Source organism: Eubalaena glacialis, chromosome 1 (assembly GCF_028564815.1).
Source record: "Eubalaena glacialis isolate mEubGla1 chromosome 1, mEubGla1.1.hap2.+ XY, whole genome shotgun sequence".
Lineage (NCBI taxonomy): Eukaryota > Metazoa > Chordata > Mammalia > Artiodactyla > Balaenidae > Eubalaena > Eubalaena glacialis.
Window position 1 is genome coordinate 183,093,046 of NC_083716.1, and position 20,075 is coordinate 183,113,120.

At 51.5% G+C, this 20,075-nt stretch overlaps 2 protein-coding genes across 4 annotated transcripts in view; both read left to right on the top strand.

The window, feature by feature from the left end:
• On the top strand, window positions 1-19,909 carry HOXD4 (homeobox D4). Of its 3 annotated transcripts, none has more exons than XM_061185294.1 (6): window positions 1-24; window positions 613-977; window positions 11,518-11,543; window positions 13,737-13,843; window positions 15,600-15,948; window positions 16,475-19,909. In XM_061185294.1, the coding sequence occupies exons 2-6, from the start codon at window positions 877-879 to the stop codon at window positions 16,816-16,818; spliced, it is 927 nt and encodes a 308-aa protein (XP_061041277.1). In that variant the 5' UTR covers window positions 1-24; window positions 613-876; the 3' UTR covers window positions 16,819-19,909. The 3 variants fall into 3 exon arrangements, with proteins under 3 accessions (XP_061041277.1, XP_061041270.1, XP_061041283.1); XM_061185287.1 differs by lacking the exon at window positions 1-24 and adding an exon at window positions 315-379; XM_061185300.1 differs by lacking the exons at window positions 1-24; window positions 613-977; window positions 11,518-11,543; window positions 13,737-13,843 and having other exon boundaries at window positions 14,389-15,948.
• Window positions 16,831-20,075, top strand: part of HOXD3 (homeobox D3) — a 25,291-nt gene continuing 22,046 nt past the window's right edge. The window contains exon 1 of the mRNA XM_061185190.1: window positions 16,831-16,913. The gene's annotated coding sequence lies outside the window, so the exon portion shown is untranslated. The remainder of the gene's footprint in view (window positions 16,914-20,075) is intronic.

The following is a 20,075-nucleotide window of genomic DNA, read 5'->3' on the forward strand; positions in this document are numbered from 1 at the left end:
TTTTCAGAGCGGCCTTTTGGTGAGGTAAGGGGAGGGGAAGCCAAGTGAGGGGAGAGTTGGAGGGGTGGCTGCCAGGATCACCTCCCCAGGCGAGCGCGGGGGGCAGTACACCGCACTCATTCTCCCTGTAACACAGCGCCCAATGAGCAGAAGTTTCAAGCCAAACCACCAAAAGAAAAAATAAAAGGAAAAGAATTCCTAGAAAAAGGAATCGTGAAGGCAAGAAAGGCAGAGAGAGCAGTGGAGAGGGACATAGAGGAAGAAAGAGGAGAGGAGGGAGGGAGGAAGGAAGAGGAGGAGGAGGAGGAGGAGGAAGGAGAGGAGAAAAACAGAGAAGAGGGAAGAGGAGAGAGAGGAAAAAACATGGCGCTTGCGAGCTGTATGTGCAAAATCCGCAAGGAATTGCAGTAAATTCCTTTTTGTTTGAAGAAAATTTACAACTTGGTAATAGACCTTTTTATGACCTATTTGCGGTCGTCATTGGCTGCGGCTGGTCATGTGCAGGCTCCGCTCGCCTTCACGGCCTTTTTCCTGATTTCCCAGGCGAATTTCCCCCCGCATTCTGCCTTCCTAGAGCCTCACCCCCTCTTTTTCTAACCTTTGTCTCCGCAGAGGTGGGCTCCAGTCGCCGGCTGCGGGATTGCGGGGTCCGCGGCGGTCTCGGCTCCCGCCCGGCGCCCAACTTAGCCCCGCCGCCCCTTCGCCCCGGCCGCGCCGCTGCCGCCCCCGGGGCCGGTGGGGAGCCCGGCGGGCGGGAGAGCCCGGAAGGAATCCGGGGCGCCGAGGCCCCGGCCGGCGCCGACACCGCCCGCCGGGAGCAGCCGGCCTGCTCTGGGTGACCGAGCCGCGCGATTCGGACGCGGCTCCTTCTCTAACATGAGCGGGTCCCTGCCGCGCAGAGCGCGCGTAGCCCGGCAGCGCCTAGTGGATTACAGCAGCCGGCCCGGCCGACCGCCGCCTCCAGCTTGGCACCTCCGGTAAGAGACGTCCCCTCCCCGCGCCCCCAGCGCTGCCACCGAGAAGCTCGAGGCGCCCACCCGTTTGGGCAGCTCGGAGATCCCTGCCCGACCCCCTCCCCTTCCCCGGGACCTGGGAGTGGCTGTCTGCGCCCCCTGCCCCAGATCACTCCATCTCGGAGCGGGCGTCCCCTGGGGCCCCGGGTGGGGTCCGGCTGAGCTCAGAAGTCGAAGGGAAGCCCTATTTCCTCTGGAGATTATGGGAGGTGGATAGCGGCATAGATGGAGAGCCCCTCGATCCCCACCCTGGGAAGAGTGTGCAGATGGTTCCTGGATGTGTCAGCTTTGCTGGGGGTCACTAAAGGCACTCTGTAGCATAGAGCAGTGTTTTGCGGTTTGTCTGTGGTCAGAGGTACCTGGGAGGCTAACAGGTGTGTTTTGAGGGTTGGAGCTTGGGGGTGGGGTGGATTCTGTGTATCCAGGATGTGCTTGGTTTGTTAATCTAGGCTTTGATGAGTGATGCTAATTTCTAGGGTTTATGGTTTATTGGGCCTTGTATATGAGATGGAATTTTAAATGTTAACTGCTTCTCTAGTTCTTAGATAATTTTTGTAACAATTCAAGAAAGGTTCCTCACACATCTAATAATCTGTCAGGTGAATTTGGATTATTCTATGCCACAAAATGGATGCATGTTTTGAGAGGTAGTAGTATCACAAAATCTGGTGCAGGTCTTGGGGAAAAACCAAGAGACATTTCAGAAATTCGAAGCATGTCTAAGTTCAGACATCGCGTGTGTTTCTTATTTGCCGGAGTGGGAAAAGAGTAGATATTTTGCTCTCTAAGTGTACTGTCGTGGTGTGTGTGTGTGTGTGTTGCCTACGAATGAATATTATATAGCAACATTTCCAACTCTACTTCAAAATTACTGGACCAAAATATCTATGAGTCGAAAGAAAATTATTTGCAGAAAAAAATGCTATTTTCTCCCACGGATTTTGAACGGCACTTGAGGATGCAGTTCTCAAATCCTATTGCCTATTCTCTCGTGGACACGTTGTGAAATATTAAAACCTTTGGGACAATCTGCCGCATTGCGCATGAGGTTGACCTGCGCGCGGCGGAGTATCGTTTTTTCAAGCACCCAGAGGAAAACCCTAACATTTTAATGTTCTCCCAAATATTCCAGTGTAACCGTGTTGGCCGTAAAAGCATTTCTGAACAATAAATGACATCTTTGTAGAAAGGTATTTTTAGTAGTTAACGACGGAATCATGCGAGTTTCAAAATGGAGGGCCACGATTAGTGGCCAGTTGACGTCTAGCAGAATTGTCGTGGATCACTATGATCACTAACAAATTAGAAACTCTAAGTGATTTTTAAATCTGGAACGTCTGTATTTTGTAAATATTTCTCTATTACGGTACTGCTGAGATCATTCTTTCATATTGGTTTAGAGCATTACCTACTGAAAAGCAGGGCCCTGGTCAGGAGCTCACAAAGCCCTCCCCTGGCAACTCCAAAGCCTAAGGAGCCCCTAGGTTGCCTGAAAGCTCGGTGGGGGTGGGGATGAGTTGTGGCCATGATGGCCAAGCCCTTGTGTTCAGAGCTTCAGTCGCCTTTCCCTGGGTTCGATGGCTGAGCGCGCCCAAGTGACTGAGAACCTGGGCGGCCTGCAGGTCCGATTACGCAGCAGAGGGTGACGTCATGGGCATGTATGGAGGACTAGGGGGCTCTTTGTAAGTCCCGTAGTAGCATTAAGAGTTTAAATGGTCAATTGCATTAAGAGCTTAAATGGTCAATTGCATCTAAGGGAATAAATAATCTGCAAATCACATTTGAACGCAGGCCATTTAGTCCAAGAGGAGACTAGTTAACGCTTTTGCCACTGCCAGAAATGCCCCCACTGTCCCGGTTAACCCAATTTTTTAAAAATTAAACGAAATTAAAAAAAAAAACATTTGGACCCTAGGACCTCACAAGTGGGGGAGTGTAACTCTCAGCGTCCTTGGGCCGAACCTCTATCCCTTTGTAGATCAGGGAGCCGGTGGCACATCCGGGCCTTAGTGTCTAAGGTCAGGCAGTGAGCTGGGCTTGCGCTCTCCGGGAGGACCAGAAAAATGCTCGTTGTTATAAATGTGGTCAAGCACCAGGGCTGAAAACCAAACGTATTTTCCTGTCAGATGCTCCTCCAAATAAATATATTTCGCCAGAATTCTGTTTTCCGAGCACGAGAAGCAGGGGAAGGAACAAAGACAGTATTTCACTCTGGACTGGCAGGCAGCTGTTAGAGGTATTTACGGCCTTGCCGCAGTGCGGCCGCCGGGCAGGGCACGCGGGGGCACCGGAAGCTGGGGAGAAGCCACCAAGAACTCGGAATTCCGATTTAAGTCCAATTTAGGGCCACTTTTCCGGAATTGGTGTGAATAGATACCCTCTTTCCAGGAACTGGTCCCTTAGACTTAATAGTTGTGCGGACTGAGGGAGAAGTTGTGCTCGCTGAACGTAAGGTGGTTTCCCCCCACCCCGCCTTGATTAACGACTTGGGAGAAGGCGTGCACTAGATGTGAAACTGCTGATCCAAACGAAAACCTTGAGAGGGTTCACCGGCAACATGGCGATTTTGTTGGTTTGGCGCAACAGGGCTTGCAGATCAGAAAGGACGTTTGAGGCTTTTAACACAGGTTTTCCTGAAAAAGTGTGCTTCCTGCCTCTCTAAGATGGGGCGTCCAAGCGCTTCTGCAGGTAGGCGCAGAAGCAGTGCGCGGTGCCTCACACTGCCCAGCGCTGCGCACAGCTACCGCACAGCTCAGTGCCCCGAAGCGCCTGCCTTGCCCGCTTGCCTAGCGTCCGGCGCATGTGCAATGGAATAGCCCAGCCTGGGGATCCAACCAGCAAAGCACGGAAGGGGGGAGGGGGCGAGTGGACTCAGAGCAGGAAGATATAACCCGATCTCTCCAACTCCTCCCTCAGGATTCGCCACTCATCTTTCCTTTATTCCAGCCTTCATTCTAAATATAGTCAAACATCTTGCCCTTGACTACGTTATTTTCAATCATCTTGACTCACCACCCCACCCCAATTTAAATCTGTACTTTAGAAACAGTCTGCAAATGCGAGCTAGTGGCCAAAAGGAAACCAAATCTTCTTTCAAGGTGTTAAAATAAGCACACACACATACATTTTTTAACACCTTAAAAGAAGATATAATATATGTGTGTGTGTGTATATATATCTGATCCTTGGGTAAGTGTATAGATTTTCTTCAGCCTGGTGCTTCTGCTTTGGGAAAAGGCCTTTCCTCTTGGCGCCTGTTCAAACCGCCAAACTTCAGGCCAATCCTTCAGCCGGACCATTCCCAGATCTTGTTACGCCAGCGCAGCACGTTCGAGGGCTCTGTGGGGACCACTGGCTCAGCAGAGAGCGGTCAAACAATAAATAAACGGACAAACTGGAGGGCTTTTCCGCCTGGGCTCGCCTAATTAATGGAGGATGCACGCTCCTGGGCCGCGAGCTTGTTGTCAGTGCTGCGGAGGGAGGCGGCCTCAGAGCCCTCTCAACTCCTTCTGACCGCCCCCACGGGACCGGAGGACCAGCTCGCAGCCTCTGGCGCGGGAAGACCTCCGCCCGCGCGAAGAAGCCCGGGCCTCGGGTTTCCGGGGCTGGCGCAGTCCCCCTGCTCTGCTGTCTGGGGCCTTGTCCAGGAGGAGGCGCTGTAGGACAAGCGTCCCGTGGGCTACGGAGGCGCGGGAGATGTCCCGGGCGCCAGCGGGCTTGGGGAGGGGAGGACACGTGACTCCGCCCCCGCCCCCACCTCCGCCAAGTGTTTTCCGCCTGCGAGGAGAGTTGGCTGTACTGCGCCTACACCCAGGGGCGGCTTCCCGAGCAGAGGCAGCCCAGAGTCCCGGGAGCCAGAAGGCAGGTTCGGGGGTGGCGGGCCACCTCAGTTCCTCTGCCTTCCCGGAGGGGGCGCGATTTCGCGCGCTGGGCTCCTAAGAGCAGGAAGAGTTAGGGTCCGGTGGTGGGGCAAGCTGCGCCCAATCCCAACCAGCCCCCTAATTTGGGCTGCTGTTCTTGCCACTTCCTTTCCCGTAATTCCTGGTACCTAGAACCGGCAGCCTTGAAAAGCCGAGCGTTCAGCCCCTCCTCCGTCAAGCTGACAGGCCTCGCCCTGGCTCACCTAGAACAAGGCCTGCGTCCTGGGACTCCCTCGGGCCTCCCTCGAGGCTCTGAGATCCAGGGTGAATCCCACTGACTGTGCGGCTTGAGAACAACGCAGATGCTCTTGTCTCCCCTTTTCCACACCACCCATACACTTTTCTTTCCCTATTGCGCCCATTTCAGGCCTTTGGTGGGCTCCATGGCGTATTGCATGAGCTGTGACACCCAACTTCAACGACTGGCTAGGATCCAACCCCACTGTTCCTCGTTGCCTCCTGGCAGCACAGTCTTTAGCCTCCCTCTTTTCCCTACTTTAGGGCAGTGATTCTTAATGAAGGCCTGCAGTCAAACCTCTTGTTTATAATGCAGGTTCCTATGTTTCATGCCATACTTACTGAATCAGAATGTCCAGAACCTGCAGTTTGTAAACACTCTCCACCATGGCAGTTAGGATGTACGCTTATGTTTGAGTACTGGTCAAGGGTCTCTCCTGCTTGTTCTATGGTTCTTTGATCTCCAGAGGCCAAGTTCTCTCTACCATTCAGCAACAGCCATTCCCCTAGGTTTGGGGGCTCCCTCCTTAATTAGGTTTTCTAATGTCACTACCCCATAAGCTGACTAGTTGCCCCCATATAGGGAAGGAGACATTGATCCCTTGCTAACTTGGAGATTTTTTCAAAGAGGCGAGTAGATTCTGCATACAGACCTGCCTTCTTTCACATATTTATCACTTACCTGCTGTGTGACTTTAGGCAAGTAGGGCAAACTCTCTGGGCTTGTTTCCTCATTTAGAAAGTAGGGATAATAAGAGTACCTTCAAATGTTGTTATGAGGATTTTTACTTATGTAGCACTACTATATGCCCAGCACTATTCTAACTACTTTACATACATTAACTCACTGATTAAGCACTTAAAACAGTTTTTTTTGGCACAAGCCAAACATTCAATACCTGTTTTGACCACATATTGAATAACAAGCATTCAATAGGAGTTCCTTATCATCAGTATCCTTTTTCTGTTCAGTAATCAGGCCTAGACTTTTAGAGCTGAAGGAGACTGGTTCACTCACCTAATCCTTGAATTGTACAGAGAAGACAGGATGAGGTTTGGTCACAGGAGAACATGGATCTGGGACTTTTCCTTTTGCTGTAGTGGGCCTCATAGGCCCCGCTCCCTTGGGTCTCAGTGTCTGGCCCCTGCCTACAGGTAGACTTCAGGGCCAAACCTAGGAGGAAAGTGCCCCTAGCTCCTCAGTGGGCAGGTGTCAGGTAGGGGAGGCTTCACACCCACACGGGCACATCTGTGACTCCTACAGAAGGCTCAGGCCTTACCACAGAGCAGGCCCTACTTTCCACCTTCTGGAGTCACCTTCTCCACCACCACCCATCAGTCGCACCCACTAGGCCAAGCATCCTCTTTTACAGCCCCAGGGCAAGTACCCTCTTTTCAGTCTCTTGAAAGCTGGGACACGGTGGGAAAGTAAAAGGCCAGTGAGCAACAGCAAAGGAGGCAAGGAGTGCCCGACTCCCCCTTAATCTGCTTGTGTTCCAAGATCTGGGCTCCAGGACCGTGGCTGAGCCACAGCTCCAAACTTGGGCCACAGTGATGTCAAGGTGTGTCTTAAAGAGGCCATGCCCCCCAAATCTCCATCAGCCCTTCCCATTTTTTAGATTATTTATATCTTTTAAAAAGAATTATATGTATACTATTTCAGGCTATAACCCACACATATGCACACACACACACACACACACACACACACACACACACACACACACACACACACACACACACACCCCGCAACCAGGTTCTACGCCTTAGCCCTGGCCTCCATGACTTCTGAATATAGACTTTTCCTAAGAGGGCCTCCGCAGCTCTTGGTCAAGCTGCTTCTCTTGGCTTAACCAGGAGTCCACCTGGGTCAGATTTTCTGTCCAAACCCACCTAGTCTCTTCTGCTATCAACCATGTCGGGCAGAGTTTGGCCCATGAAACCGGGCAGTGCTGTAGCCACCCAGCCACCCCCATCTCCTGTGCCATCTAACCTCTATTCTTGGTTCTCAAAGGACTTAGGTGACCCCCCCCAGATCCTGCTTTTCTTGGGACTGCTGGAGCCTTTTCCAACCTCTGGCCCCGCCATCAGAGATCCTGCCCCAGAGCCTGTTCTTTTGGATGCCACATCTCAATGTTAGAGTTGTTCCCTCTGGGGTCACCTCTCCTTCCCAGAGGACACCAAGGCAGAGCTCCAATGAGCAGACTCCATTTAGGGGGGAGGGGCGGGAGTAGCAGGAGAAGTGGTCCTCTTTCAGTGATGGGATATAATGCCAGGAATATGGAATTATATTTCTCCCCTGCTTGGGACTCCCTGTTCAGCCCTTTTCTGGCTCTACCGCCAGCCTGTGTCCCTGAGTGCCAGGCCTGGCAGTCTTTCTTTATCTGCCCCCAGCCTAGGGGGTTCATCCAAAGTCCCATCCCCACCTATCCTGGTTGTGCAGACAGTTTAAGGGAAGAGTTCAGTACCACTTCTGGGCAAGAGGCCTCGTGAAAATCAAGGTCAGGATATTCTTTCCTGGGCCACATAGCAAGGGCCCTTAGGGTGGGCAGAGAGTGGACCTCAATACATTTGGAGTGCAGCTGATGCCTCTTGGGGCCCCTTCAGTCTCTCCTCCTTCCTGGGAGCGGCTCTGGCATCTGAGTTCCTTCAGGGAACCCTAGCTCATAGAAGGTGTCTGAGCAGGAATTCCCAGGACTGGCTTTTTCCAGCCCAGTGGGGAAGGACAGTGTCCAGAGTCTCAGTTTACCCAGAAACCAAATTCCTTACAGGTTTTTAAGAAGGCCCCCACCCCACCTCTTCTCCCCAACCTCTTCTTCAGGACTGTTACCACCACCATTGAAAGTCCTTGGAAAAACCCCAACAAATTGGCCCAAAGTAGTCTGCTGTTCTCCCTGGTGCTTAGCCTTCTTACTAGACAGAGTTTGCTCTTCCCCATCTGCACTCTGTCATTCATCTACAGAAGCCCAGCATTGAGGGCAGGGGCCAAGGAAGATTGGAGGAAGGTAGACACTCTCTCCTTTAATCATGTCGCCTGGCTGTCCTAAGACTAGAAAGTAATTGAAGTTGTCTGCCTCAGTGTCTTCCTTTCTTTTCTCCTTTTTCCCTACGCATAGCTAGTTACTTTGCTGTTATTATCTAAATGTACAGAGTAGGCTATATAATTTTATTCTTCTTACGAAAGCCACAGTGAATACTGCAGGCAAGTCCCAGTTACCATCCTTTATCACCATTCATTCAAAAAATATCTACTGAGCCCTGAGTAGGTGTCAGACATTGTTTCAAACACCATCTCCTCAGCCTGGTCTTCTCTTTACGTGGCCCCTCCCCCATAAAAAGCTCATAACAATTGCCTAGAATGTCATAGGTCCTTTGATTCATTCTCTTTTATTAACTTAAGGAAAAATAAAGAAGGCTTTTCCCAACCCCTCAAACTTTTGTTATTTTTTACAGTGGATTAACCGAGGCTTGTTTTGAAGCTGCTCACTTAGTGCTAATAGAGTCAGAAAACACTTTTTTAAAGGATTGATCTTTACTCATATTTTAAAAACAGATGCTACCAACTGTAAAAGAGAAAGGTACTCCTAAGTGGCTAATGGGGTTGGGGGAGGGAAGAAATAGATGCCATACAGTCCGGGCTAATAGCCCCCTGCCTTCTAGCCAGTGAAAGTGAAATCAAGAAATGGCTTTAGAAATGCACGGAGAATGGGTGGAAATTAGGATGCAAAGAGATTTTTGTGGAAAGGAGTCTCTTTCGTGGGCTTGATGGGTTTGCTGATGAGAACTTTTACCACTGAATTTGATTTAGAAATCATATACGTATATGTGCTCTACAAAGCTACACAGAACACCCATTCTTTTAATCGGAATAGTCAAAATCATACGTTTTCATACTGTTTGGTAGCAACTCTGGCAGGCTATGGAAGGATGTTGGGTGTCAATTCTCTTTTCACTCACTCCCCTTGGTGGGAGCTGGGGGCGTCTTCCCCACCCCCACCTACCCCAGGCATAGAGTGGCACATTCTACCCATGGATCAGCGCTCGGGCCCAAGCTCCTTCTCTTGACTTTCGCAGCAGGAGAGCCTGCTGCCTCCCCCTCTCTTAGGCTCTCCCTCTGGTGGTGGTGGAAGGGTAAGGGGGAGGGGAGAGAGGATCCCACCCAGATTTGGACCCCCAAGCCCTGTGGTTGGGACACTATGGGACTGGGGACATCTGACTTCCTGGGTTTGGGTTCCTTGAGAGCCTCATGTACTTCCTCACACCCTGTCCCCTTCACACCAGGGCTGTTTTATTGTTTTATAACCTTCTTTAGAGCTTCAGTCGCCAAAGATGCCGATGGGGCTATTCTCCACTTTCTCACTTTACCAAACCCCAAGTCTTGCTGTTTTAAGCAGTTTGGTCACTTGCAAAGGCTTCCCTTCCAGATCTAAGCAAATTAGAGAAACCTCTAGGCATGTGGCTACCTTCAACTTTCGCTGAGCTCATTCGCAACAATACAGAGCCAAGTGTTAACTCCAGCTGCCCCCCCACCCCCAAGCCCACCCAGCGTCTCCCCAACCACCCTTTTCTTATTGAAGCTAAAACAAAATCTCAAATAACTTCTGGTATAAGCAAGTAAGAAGCGGCCTTTGGCTTTCCTCTTTATTTACCACATCCAAAGCTAAAAAATGATTGAAATAAAGGAGTTGATGGTACTCACAGCGGATGCAGCCAAAGAATCATAAGACATGCCCATCAACCAGCCTTCTCCAAAGCACTATCTCCCAGTCTCAATAGACATCCCTGAAAAGATGCTATTTGAAAAGCCTGGAGTATTGATATGAATATGATTCCCCCCTTGCATCCTAGATATTTGGAACTATTTAAATGTGAGGGAACAGTTGCAGTGAACCTTTATTTAGTGAATAAAAGTTTAAAGCGGAAGGTTATTTATGGTTCTGCCAGAGATGGAACCTGAGTGGCTATTTACGAACACGTGATCCCAATAAACTTTGTTTTATGGCTTGAGAGTTGACAAGCCAAAATATAATTCCCACCATAAATTAGGTTAAGAGCATACAAGTGCAGATGCTTGGTTCCTGAAGCAGCAATAGAAAAGTGAGAGGCTCCAGCTAGCGCCGGGCTCAGGAGACAGGTCTGCTCCCAGCTCCCCTGCCCACTAGGAGAGAAAACCAGTAAGTCACTTATTACTTTTTCCAGGACAACTCCAGGGGTGGGGGATTTCTCTGCCCCATCTTTTCCACTTGGTGTGGGGAGAAGTCCCCTGGAAGTTAATTTTAATTTTAGCTTAAACCTAAATCAAGAAATAGAATGGGAATCCTGGTTTTCTCCTCTCCCTTCTAGACATAGAAAGTTAGGAATTGAGGGCTCCCACCTCACAAGAGGGACTTTCTGTCTCTCTATCCTCCTCATAATGGGGCATCTGCTTCTGAAGTGGAATAAAACGGGTAGTCTAGGTGGACAGAGAGAAAGGATAAGGATGGAGATGGCTCTGCCTTTGTGATTTCTCAGAGAAGACTGCCATCCCAGAATAAAACTAGAGGAGACTGAAAACTTAAAGCTGGACACCAGCCCCTGTGAGGATCACTGCTTTGTAAGATTGCTTTGTGGGTCCTCCAGCAAAAATGCTGATGAAATGATGTCATATCCATAGAGCTGGATAACAGTCTAAAGCATTGCCATTTACCTTTAAACCCATCGGTTTTCCTCTTCCTTGGTTATCATTTGGGTCCTCATTTCCCTTGGAAATTGCTCTTTGTTTTGAATTAGAGCAGAAGTGGGAAGGCAAGTCCCAGCCTTGCCTGGTCCTTCTTTGGGAAGGAAAAGACAGTTTTAGGGGAGCGCTGGTTGGGGCTGGGGAATTTGAAACCAATCTGAAATTGGAAAAGGGGTCTGAATTGCTCCTAGCGCGAGACAGACGGGGAGCTGGGGCAGGGGACAGATGCAGCGGCTAACCCCCTCCCCAGTGGACCTGCGCCCACCCCGCCGATTGTGCAGAAGAAAACACACAAAGGCCCGTTTTCTCCTCGCTTCCCGTTTTCCCACTGGGGAAACCCTGTTACAGACAGCCTGAGTCGGGCCAAGCAAAAAGTAAGGTTTTGCTCAAGGGGTGCATAGAGTGAGGGAGGTGATGGGGGCCATACTCTCCTACCTCGTGGGTCTGCCCTTGAGCACTGCAGCCTCCCGCTCCGCGCGCGGAGAACTTGGCGCAGTTCCTGGGGGCGGGCACCCGAAGCAGGAGGGAGGTCTGGGTATTGGCGGGGTGTCTGGGCCTTGTCATTTTTCTGTGTATCATCTATCTTTATTATCCTGTGGAATTTAAGTGACCCCCGTTTTCATTGCAACAGGTTCGGGACCGTGAGAAACCGCCGCTGTAAGTACCTTCCCGTTTCTTCCGAATCGCGAAGGGGCGGTATTGATAACTGGGGTGGTAGGGGCGAAGGGCCGCGCCGGGGGAGTGGGCGGGTGGAAGAACAGCCCTGCCTCCCTAGGCCTGGCTGTGAGAGGGGAGCTCGAGTTGGAGGTGGAGGATCTAAGTTGGACTCCTGGAAAGATTTTCTGGGGCCTGGTTTACAGTCACCTAAGTAAGGGAACGGGCTGCGGCCTCTCGCCCTTGTCTCCTTGGGCCTCCCTGGACCTTCCCGGCCTTCCCAGGCCTCCCCAGCTCGCACAGGTGCAGCTCCGCCGCAGCGAACGCCTCTGTGAAGAGCTTGCAGCTAATTAGCAGCCCGCCCTATTAAGTCGCGGCGAGAATCGCTTTCTGCTCGAATCAACCTGCTGAACACCCAAGCAACGCGATCCCCCTTTGCCGCCCAGCCCAGCTCAACCCGGTCCAGCCTGGCCCAACCTTCTCTAGTTTTTTATAAAAAGAAGAAAGAAAACAAACAAACAAACAAAAAACCGCAACCCTCTGTGGCTGCGGGTGTGTGGGGTTGGCCGGCTTCCGGGAAGGGCTGCGAATTCTGAGCTTTACGTGGAAGTCCCTCCTCCCCCCTCCCTAGGCCCCAGCCCCAGCCGCGGCGGTTTGGGCCCTGGGTTGGGGAACTCCGGCCGAGCGAGGAGGGAGGGATACGGCCCTTCTAGTTCACCTCTGCTTCTCTGTAACTGCAATTTGAGGATTTCTGCGCCAGAGCCGCTAGCGTTGCAGGCAGACGTGGCCGGGGGAGGGGTGCGCGGGGGGGCAGAGATTCTTGGGGTCTTGGGCTTGGAAGTTTGGATCTTTCTGAGTTGCATATGCCGCCGAAGACAGGTACATTTCTGAGGAGGCCTGTGAAATCTCCAGGAAGGCTCTCTCATTAAGATGATGGTAGTGGGGAGAGAATCAAGGAAAGACCAGTGGCCCCTCCCTCATGCAAAACGGAGATGATTTTATTTTCATAGGAGATGGAATGTGCGAAGATGTTAGGAACCAGGGACCCTCCCTCCCTGGTGAGACATCCTCTCTCTAGGGTCCGGGAAGCTACCGCTTGGCTCTGGGCCAGGTTTCTGCCCTCCAGGCTGGGCAGCCTAATCGACTCCCTGGGGGGCTGTGTCCACCCTCCAGGAGTGGAGATTCCGCCCAGTACATAGTTCACCTCTAGGAATCAGGCTGTCTCAAGTGAAACAGGGCTCAGGGCTCCAGGCTGGAAAATCCGGTGTCCCCAGGAACTCCTGGTCTTGCCCTCTTCCTGAGGCTGCCCTGGCTCTGGGTGCTTATCTCTGTGGATGCTCCTTGCTTGCAAACCCACGATCAGCACCCTGTAGCTGAACACAGCACAAAAAGCCGGAGACATCAAAAGCATTTGTATGGGCAGTTGAGCGGGAGGTGAATATTTAACGCTTTTGTTCATCAATAACTCATTGGCTTTGACCTGTCTGAACAAGTTGAGCAATAAGGTGAAATGCAGGTCACAGCGTCTAACAAATATGAAAATGTGTACCCTCACCCGGCTCCCCACCCGTCCCAGCAGGCTCCCTCAATTTGTCTGGATAAAGCCTAGGCCCAAGGTCCCCAGGAAGGCAGGTGTGTGGGAGCTCTTGGCATTAGAGGAAGTTGGGGGGAGCCCCCCTGGGACAAGGGAGCTGGGTGTGGGGCAGCCTCAGAGCTCTTGTTAGAATTGGCACCCAGGATATCCCTACAAAATAGCCAAAGCACTGGAACCAGAGGATGGCGGTGGGGGAGTGTGCGGGGAGCGTGCACAGTGCAGAGTAGGAGAAGCCAGCCAACTTTGCCAGGCAGAGGGGGGCTCCACCGCACCAGGCCCAGGTTGAGGCTTGAAAATAATTTTTGAATCATGAGGGTAAAATCAAAACAATCAAAAAAAAATTTTAACACCTCTAGCCTACAGTCAGGGATCCAAAAGCCCCACCCGAGCCCGGGCATCCCTCTGCCCCTGAAATCCATCCGGGCCCTGAGTGCTCTTGGTGCCCTGAACCGAGGGGTGAGCCCTGGACTGCGCTGGGGCGGGCACTACTCGTGAACTTTTGTACTCTTGTGTGCTGCTGTCGGCAAAGCAAAAATAATGAAACTTTGTGATATGTTTGTAAATGATTTCGAATGACCCCTTGCCCTGCCCTTCACCATTAGTGCGCTGGCCCCAGCCCAGGGCAGCTCGGTGCCTGCAAGCAGCGCCTGCCTCGGGGTCTGCAGCAGCAGCCGGACGGAGAGGCCAGCCGGGCTCAGGGCCCTGGAAGGTAAATGCGCGACTTCTTGGAGAACTAGCTTTGTCAGCCAACCTGGCTTGCCCTGACAGTGGGCAGAAGAATGAGCAGAGGATATTCCCTCTTGCCTCTTTTTCTTCTGCCATTGAGGGCATTTGCTCCTTTCTGGAAAATACCACTTGCTAAGGGAGTGGGGGTTAGGTGGATCCGGAGACGGGGTAATAAAGCCGCCATTTCTGGGATGGATTATTTTTCTTCTTTTCTTTCTTTCTTAAGAAGACTGTCCTGACTCCTTGGCTGCTTGGTAACCCCGGCCCTGGTACAAGGATGGGGAACTCGTTGCTGCAAATTGCCACCAAGCGCTTCAGGCTACCTGAACCACCTCTGAAAGGCAGGGTGGCTGCGCTGGGCTGGTGGCGGCTCCGAGGAAGAGGCGGGGGCTAGCAACGGTCTGGGTACTCACTCTGGGTGGAACCCGGAGGTAGTAACGTTGTCTATATATACCCTGTAGAACCGAATTTGTGTGGTATCCACATAGTCACAGATTCGATTCTAGGGGAATATATGGTCGATGCAAAAACTTCACATTTCTCCGCAATAGCCAGAATTAGAAGTGGAGGCCAGAGGCAGCCGGCGGGTCAGTCGCCTCTTTCTGTTTTACTACCTTGGACTCCAGGAGGATCGTCTGAGCCTGGTGACATAGAGCAGCCTTTTCCTGGAGAAGCTCCTCACCTTTAAACAGGGCCCCCTGTGTAAACCCCTAATTGGTTGCATGAATGCAGGGCCAAAGGGTTAGGTTTGGGGGCACTGGGGAGCAAGGTGGAAGTCCAGGTCGCCCCAGCCCCAGGTCTGCCCTCCAGGGGCATAAAGTTGGAGGGTGCCCAACGAAGGGGCTCATTGGCCGTTACTGCCATGTGAGAAGAAGGTGAGCTGGGAAGGAGGAGTTTAGGGTCCTTTGGGGTCCATTTGGGTGAGCTGGGGGTGCCCTCACCACCTTCCTGGGCTACCCTTCAGCTGCCCTGGCTAGAGCATCACGGGGGCTTCTTGCCATACCAGCAAGGCCAAGATTTGGCTGGAAACACCCCGGCCTCGAAGAAAGCTTGGCAGTTACTCATTGCCTAATTTGATTCAGGCCAGCCAGATTGTAGTAACTTTTGGGTGACCCTGATGAAGACAAAGCCGGGATTCGGCCTTTGTATGGCAGAGTCCCCGCTCCCGCAGGCTGGGCGGGCGGGAGTCCTGCCTGCCTGGGGTTCTCTGCCCAACTCAGAAGCCACCTCTTCCACCCACTTTTTGATGCCATGCACCCTGACAGATATGAGGATTCATTCCCCCTTGAACCGTGCCCATTTTGGGGGGCTGATTTCAGGCGGGGTGAGTGGCGAGGGCACTGGAGGTTAGAAAAGTCAGTGGCAGACAAAAGCTGGGGTTACCTGTGGGGAATGAGGGTGCTGGGATTAGAACTACTTTAACATCTGGCGGGGGCCCTCAAATGTGCCACGGCAAGTCACTTGATTACACGTATGTTATTTAGTTAAATTTGTGAAAATTATGAGATGCTCACCAACCCGGTGATAAACTCACTCCCTCGCTATTGGCTGGCCTGGTCACATGGCCGCCAACTTTATTCAGTTGACAGCAAGTAGGAGGGCCCTATGGAAGGAGAAAAAAAGACAACACGAGAAAAATTAGTATTTTCTACCTTCTGAAATTAATGGCCATGAGTTCGTATATGGTGAACTCCAAGTATGTGGACCCCAAGTTTCCTCCGTGCGAGGAATATTTGCAGGGTGGCTACCTAGGCGAGCAGGGCGCTGACTACTACGGCGGCGGCGGCGCGCAGGGGGCCGACTTCCAGCCCCCGGGGCTCTACCCACGGCCCGACTTCGGTGAGCAGACCTTTGGAGGCGGCGGCCCCGGGCCCGGCTCGGCACTGCCCACGCGGGGTCACGGGCAAGAACCCGGCGGCCCCAGCGGCCACTACGGTGCCCCGGGAGAGCCGTGCCCCGCGCCCCCGCCCCTGCCCGGCGCCCGGGCCTGCAGCCAGCCGGGCGGCCCCAAGCAGCCGCCCCCTGGGACGGCCCTCAAGCAGCCGGCCGTGGTCTACCCGTGGATGAAGAAGGTGCACGTGAATTCCGGTAAGGCACGGGCCCAGGACCTCTCAGTCTCCACACCAGCCCGGCGGCCTGGGCCCCGCGAGGGGGTGCGAGTGGGTGGGGGCGTGTGTGGCTTCAATGGGCGCCGCAATTACTCTCTCCATAAATTTTTATAGCCGAGGGAGCAGGCCGGGACCATGTGGCTGGCTGCTTGGCTCTGGGCGCAAAAGGGGGTGGAGATGGGGGTGGGGTGGGGGAGGACTCCATTTTCAGAGCGGAGGGAACGCGGTGGAAGAGGGGATTTCCAAAATGCCTGGTAATTCTGGAGCTGGCGGTGGGCTGGGGAGATGGGGGCACGTTTGGGGATCCCCCCCGAGAGCCCGGGGGAGCAGGTGGGTCCGAGGGCGTGGGTGGGAGTGAGCGTGTGCGCCTGGGCGGGCGGGAGGCAGGGAGTGGGCCAGGAGCGCACGGGGAGGGCCCGGGCCGCGGGGCGCGCCAGGAAGTGAGCGGCTGTGGCCTAACCCGAGGCCGGGCGCTGACCTGACTGTGCGGTCTGTTTGTCTCGCAGTGAACCCCAACTACACCGGCGGGGAGCCCAAGAGGTCCCGGACAGCCTACACCCGGCAGCAAGTCCTAGAACTGGAAAAGGAATTTCATTTTAACAGGTATCTGACGCGGCGCCGTCGGATTGAAATCGCTCACACCCTGTGTCTTTCCGAGCGCCAGATCAAGATCTGGTTCCAGAACCGGAGGATGAAGTGGAAAAAAGATCACAAGCTGCCCAACACGAAAGGCAGGTCCTCGTCGTCGTCGTCTTCATCCTCCTCCTCCTCTTGCTCCTCCTCAGCTGCCCCTGGCCAGCATTTGCAGCCGCTGGCCAAGGACCACCACACGGACCTGACGACCTTATAGAAGTGGGGACCCTGGGCCCATCCCTCCCTGAGCTCCCGGCTGAGCCGAAGCTGCGGGGGCAGGCCGGGCCTGCTGTCACCTCCCTGGGCTCTAAGGTACTGTAGGGTGGACCTGGGACAGGCAGGCCGCCCTCGGACTAGGTTAGCACCCTGCCCGAGGGTAGCCCCCTCCCTGCAGCGGGGATGGGGGTCGGGGGGGCGGGATTCTCTCTCTAAGTATATTATCAAATGGCAGGAGCTACTGAGAACATAAAACCTTGGCGAGTCATTAAACTCCTGAAAATCTCCGCTGTTGGATTTTGAATTTGCAAATGAAGGTTGGATGCTTTATCCCAGGGTGAATTTGGACATCCTCCCCCCCCCTCCGCCCCTCCAGGGATCTTTGTGGTTTCATAATGTGGGCGTGTTGAGGCAGAAGGTTGGCCACCCTTGCGCTAGGTGCTTTCAGTGGAAGCAGGAGGGCTGGGCCAGGATTTCTGAACTTTCTGGGTTGTCTGTATAATTTCCAGTGTGAAAAAAAATTTTTTTTTGCTCCCAGTGGCCCCATGCCCAAAGAAATGAGTCTAAGAAGGAAGTGCAAACGGGTTGTTTTATGTTTAGATTATATTTGCTTAAATATTTATTTGTTGGGGAATTGGGCTGCAGAAATAACTGACATTTTATTGCCAAATAACTTACCATGGTGAAAGGGGCTGGGTTTCAGGGAGCAGAATCAAGAGATGCGTGGACTTACTTCTGGCTGTAAGCGGCATTTTGAACTCCACCCCCTCCTCACTCCCCGGAAATGTGTGTAGGGGGCCCTTAACCCTTCTAGAGGGAAGCAAAGGATCCACTCAAAGTTGAGTTCCTGAAAATATATTTCCACATGTGCTTTTTTCAGCACTGTGCTTACAACCAGTTCTGGGTGATTAAAGGAAAGGGAAAAAAGAAAGAAACAAATGGTCCAACATTTTCCTTCTGGGGAAAGAAAACAAAACCTCTGTGTTCTGGGTCATTAGATAATGACTGAATTTTCTGTTCCAACTGGATTCCAAATGTCCCCAAATACCCCATATAGCAGTATTTTATAGGCATTGGTGTATGGCCTATATGGGAGAGGGAATGTGCATTGGAGAGAAAGTGGGAAGGTGAAGAAGTCTTGCTGTAAAAAAATGAAAGAAAAACGAATTGAATCTAGAAGTCCACAAAAGTTGGTCTTAGGGTTTTTTCCCTAAGTTTTAATTTTTTAAAAAACAAATCTATGGAAGTTTTCCTCAACCCATTAATTACGAGCAGAATTTGTGAAAGTATGAAAGTTTTCAGGCCCTCTCCTCTCCCTTGCCTTGAGAATAGTGGTTTAAAAACAATCACTCTCAAACAACAGGAGAGATGCTCTTTAGTCATTTTTCTTATGCCTTGCCTGGGAAGGGTTCAAAGCTCACTTTTCTAAAATGTTGACCCTTAAGGATAAGGGAAAGAGTCAAAGGTAATGGCCAGAGTTCATAGACTCAAATGAAACAAGGCTTCAGAAATTTAAACCGCAAAGCCTCGGGCTCCAAAAAGAAACCCCTGGTTGTAGCTACCGAAAAGTCACAAAAGTGGGGAGGGAGAGGGGGTGAGCTTGAAAGGGAGATTCAGAATTGGGGCTGTTTTTTCAGTGCTTGAGAACACTTTAGAAGCTTTCAGAGGTACTTTAAAAAATATATTTAAGTGTAGGGGGGAAAAAAGACTTCCTCTACAGGCATGTTCTTTGGTTCTGTGTCTCCTGAGAGCTGAGGGCAGGTATTCGCTGGAGTCCCTAGGCTGAAATTCCACTTCTCTAAAGTGTCTTCCAAGCCTTGCTCTTTTGTATTAGACCCCAGGGACAGCTCTTTGTTCCTCCTTGGGGTGAGCCTGGCTCTCAGACTTGCACATGGCAATACTTGAATATCGCCACGTCGGGATATTAAAGATGGATATTCCTGCATTATTCGCATCATTGTTTCTATGACAAAAAGCACAGAGTTCATACATAGTCAAGACGTCTTTTTTCTGATGCCCTCACGTTGAGAAGCTGAAAAGGTATTTTACTGAAGTTCGGCTAAATTACAGAATCAGGTTCATCCAGAGGACAAATTTTCTATTCGATTAGCTGTATTTCAGCCAGGAGGACTGACCTCTAAACCCTTAACCTTTTGGACTCTAACTACCCTTCTCTTCTTTTTTTCCCCCTCGAACATGGAGAGCAGTCTTTGGATGTAGGATTTGAAAAGGGCCGCTATCCTTAGGCAAGTTGGAAAGTTGCTCAGATTCTTTCCTAAAACCCGAATCTGTGAATACATTGAACCTTCTCCTTGGGAGGGGGTAATATATATTTTCACAACATCCAACTACGTATGTATTGCAAAGATTATTATATAGATTTCCCCCTTCCCAGAAGTTCAGGTTACTCACCCCAGCTTCAGACCAAATGCCAAACTACTTAACTGCCTTCACCCCTGCCCCAGAGGAAGCCAAGAGGCATGTTTTGATGAAGAAAACCCAAGGTCCTTCTTAAAAATAGCCCCACTACTTTGGAAAGTAACTTAATCAGAGAAACAACTTGTTTGTTTATAAGTCTCACTTCTCTTTCTCCTCTTCTAGGGATTGTCTTTTGAAATGTTAATGGAGCCTGGATGGCCCAGAGGGCGGCCCTCAACCCTGAGGTCCCAGTCGGACCCCAGCGTCCATTTGGGCCCACAGGAGTGGGGCAGGGAAGAAGCAGGGCCCCCCAGTCACCTAGGGCAGGGAAGGAAATGAGTTTCCATCTGGGAACGTACCCTGGAGAAACCTAGATGTAGAAAGCCTCAGTGCCCATTTGCTTGTATTTGTTTCCAGTTTGTTCCCCCAAATATGAGCCAGAAGTGTTTGTTTTGAGTTTTTTCAAAACAGTGGTATGTTGGGGTTGTGACTGGGGGTGAGTGAAGTGTTTGGTGAGGACATTGCTCCTCAGACTCCCATTTCACTTTGTCCATTGCAGCCTTTTGTTGGGAGATGACATTGTCAGCCCCATGGTGTCTGTTCACACAAGATGCTTTTTTAATAGAATTGACCAATGTTCTGCTGCCACTGATTAAAGTATTATTTATACTGATTGTTGCCTGTAGTTTTGATGTAATTCATTGATCTATATTTGAGATAATAAAAGGTGTAGCAAAATCTCCCTCCTGTTTGGTGCCTCCACAGAAGCATTCTTCATTAGGTCTTCTAAAAGCTAACATCCAATATAAACAATTTATTATTTTCTGTACTGTGCCTGAT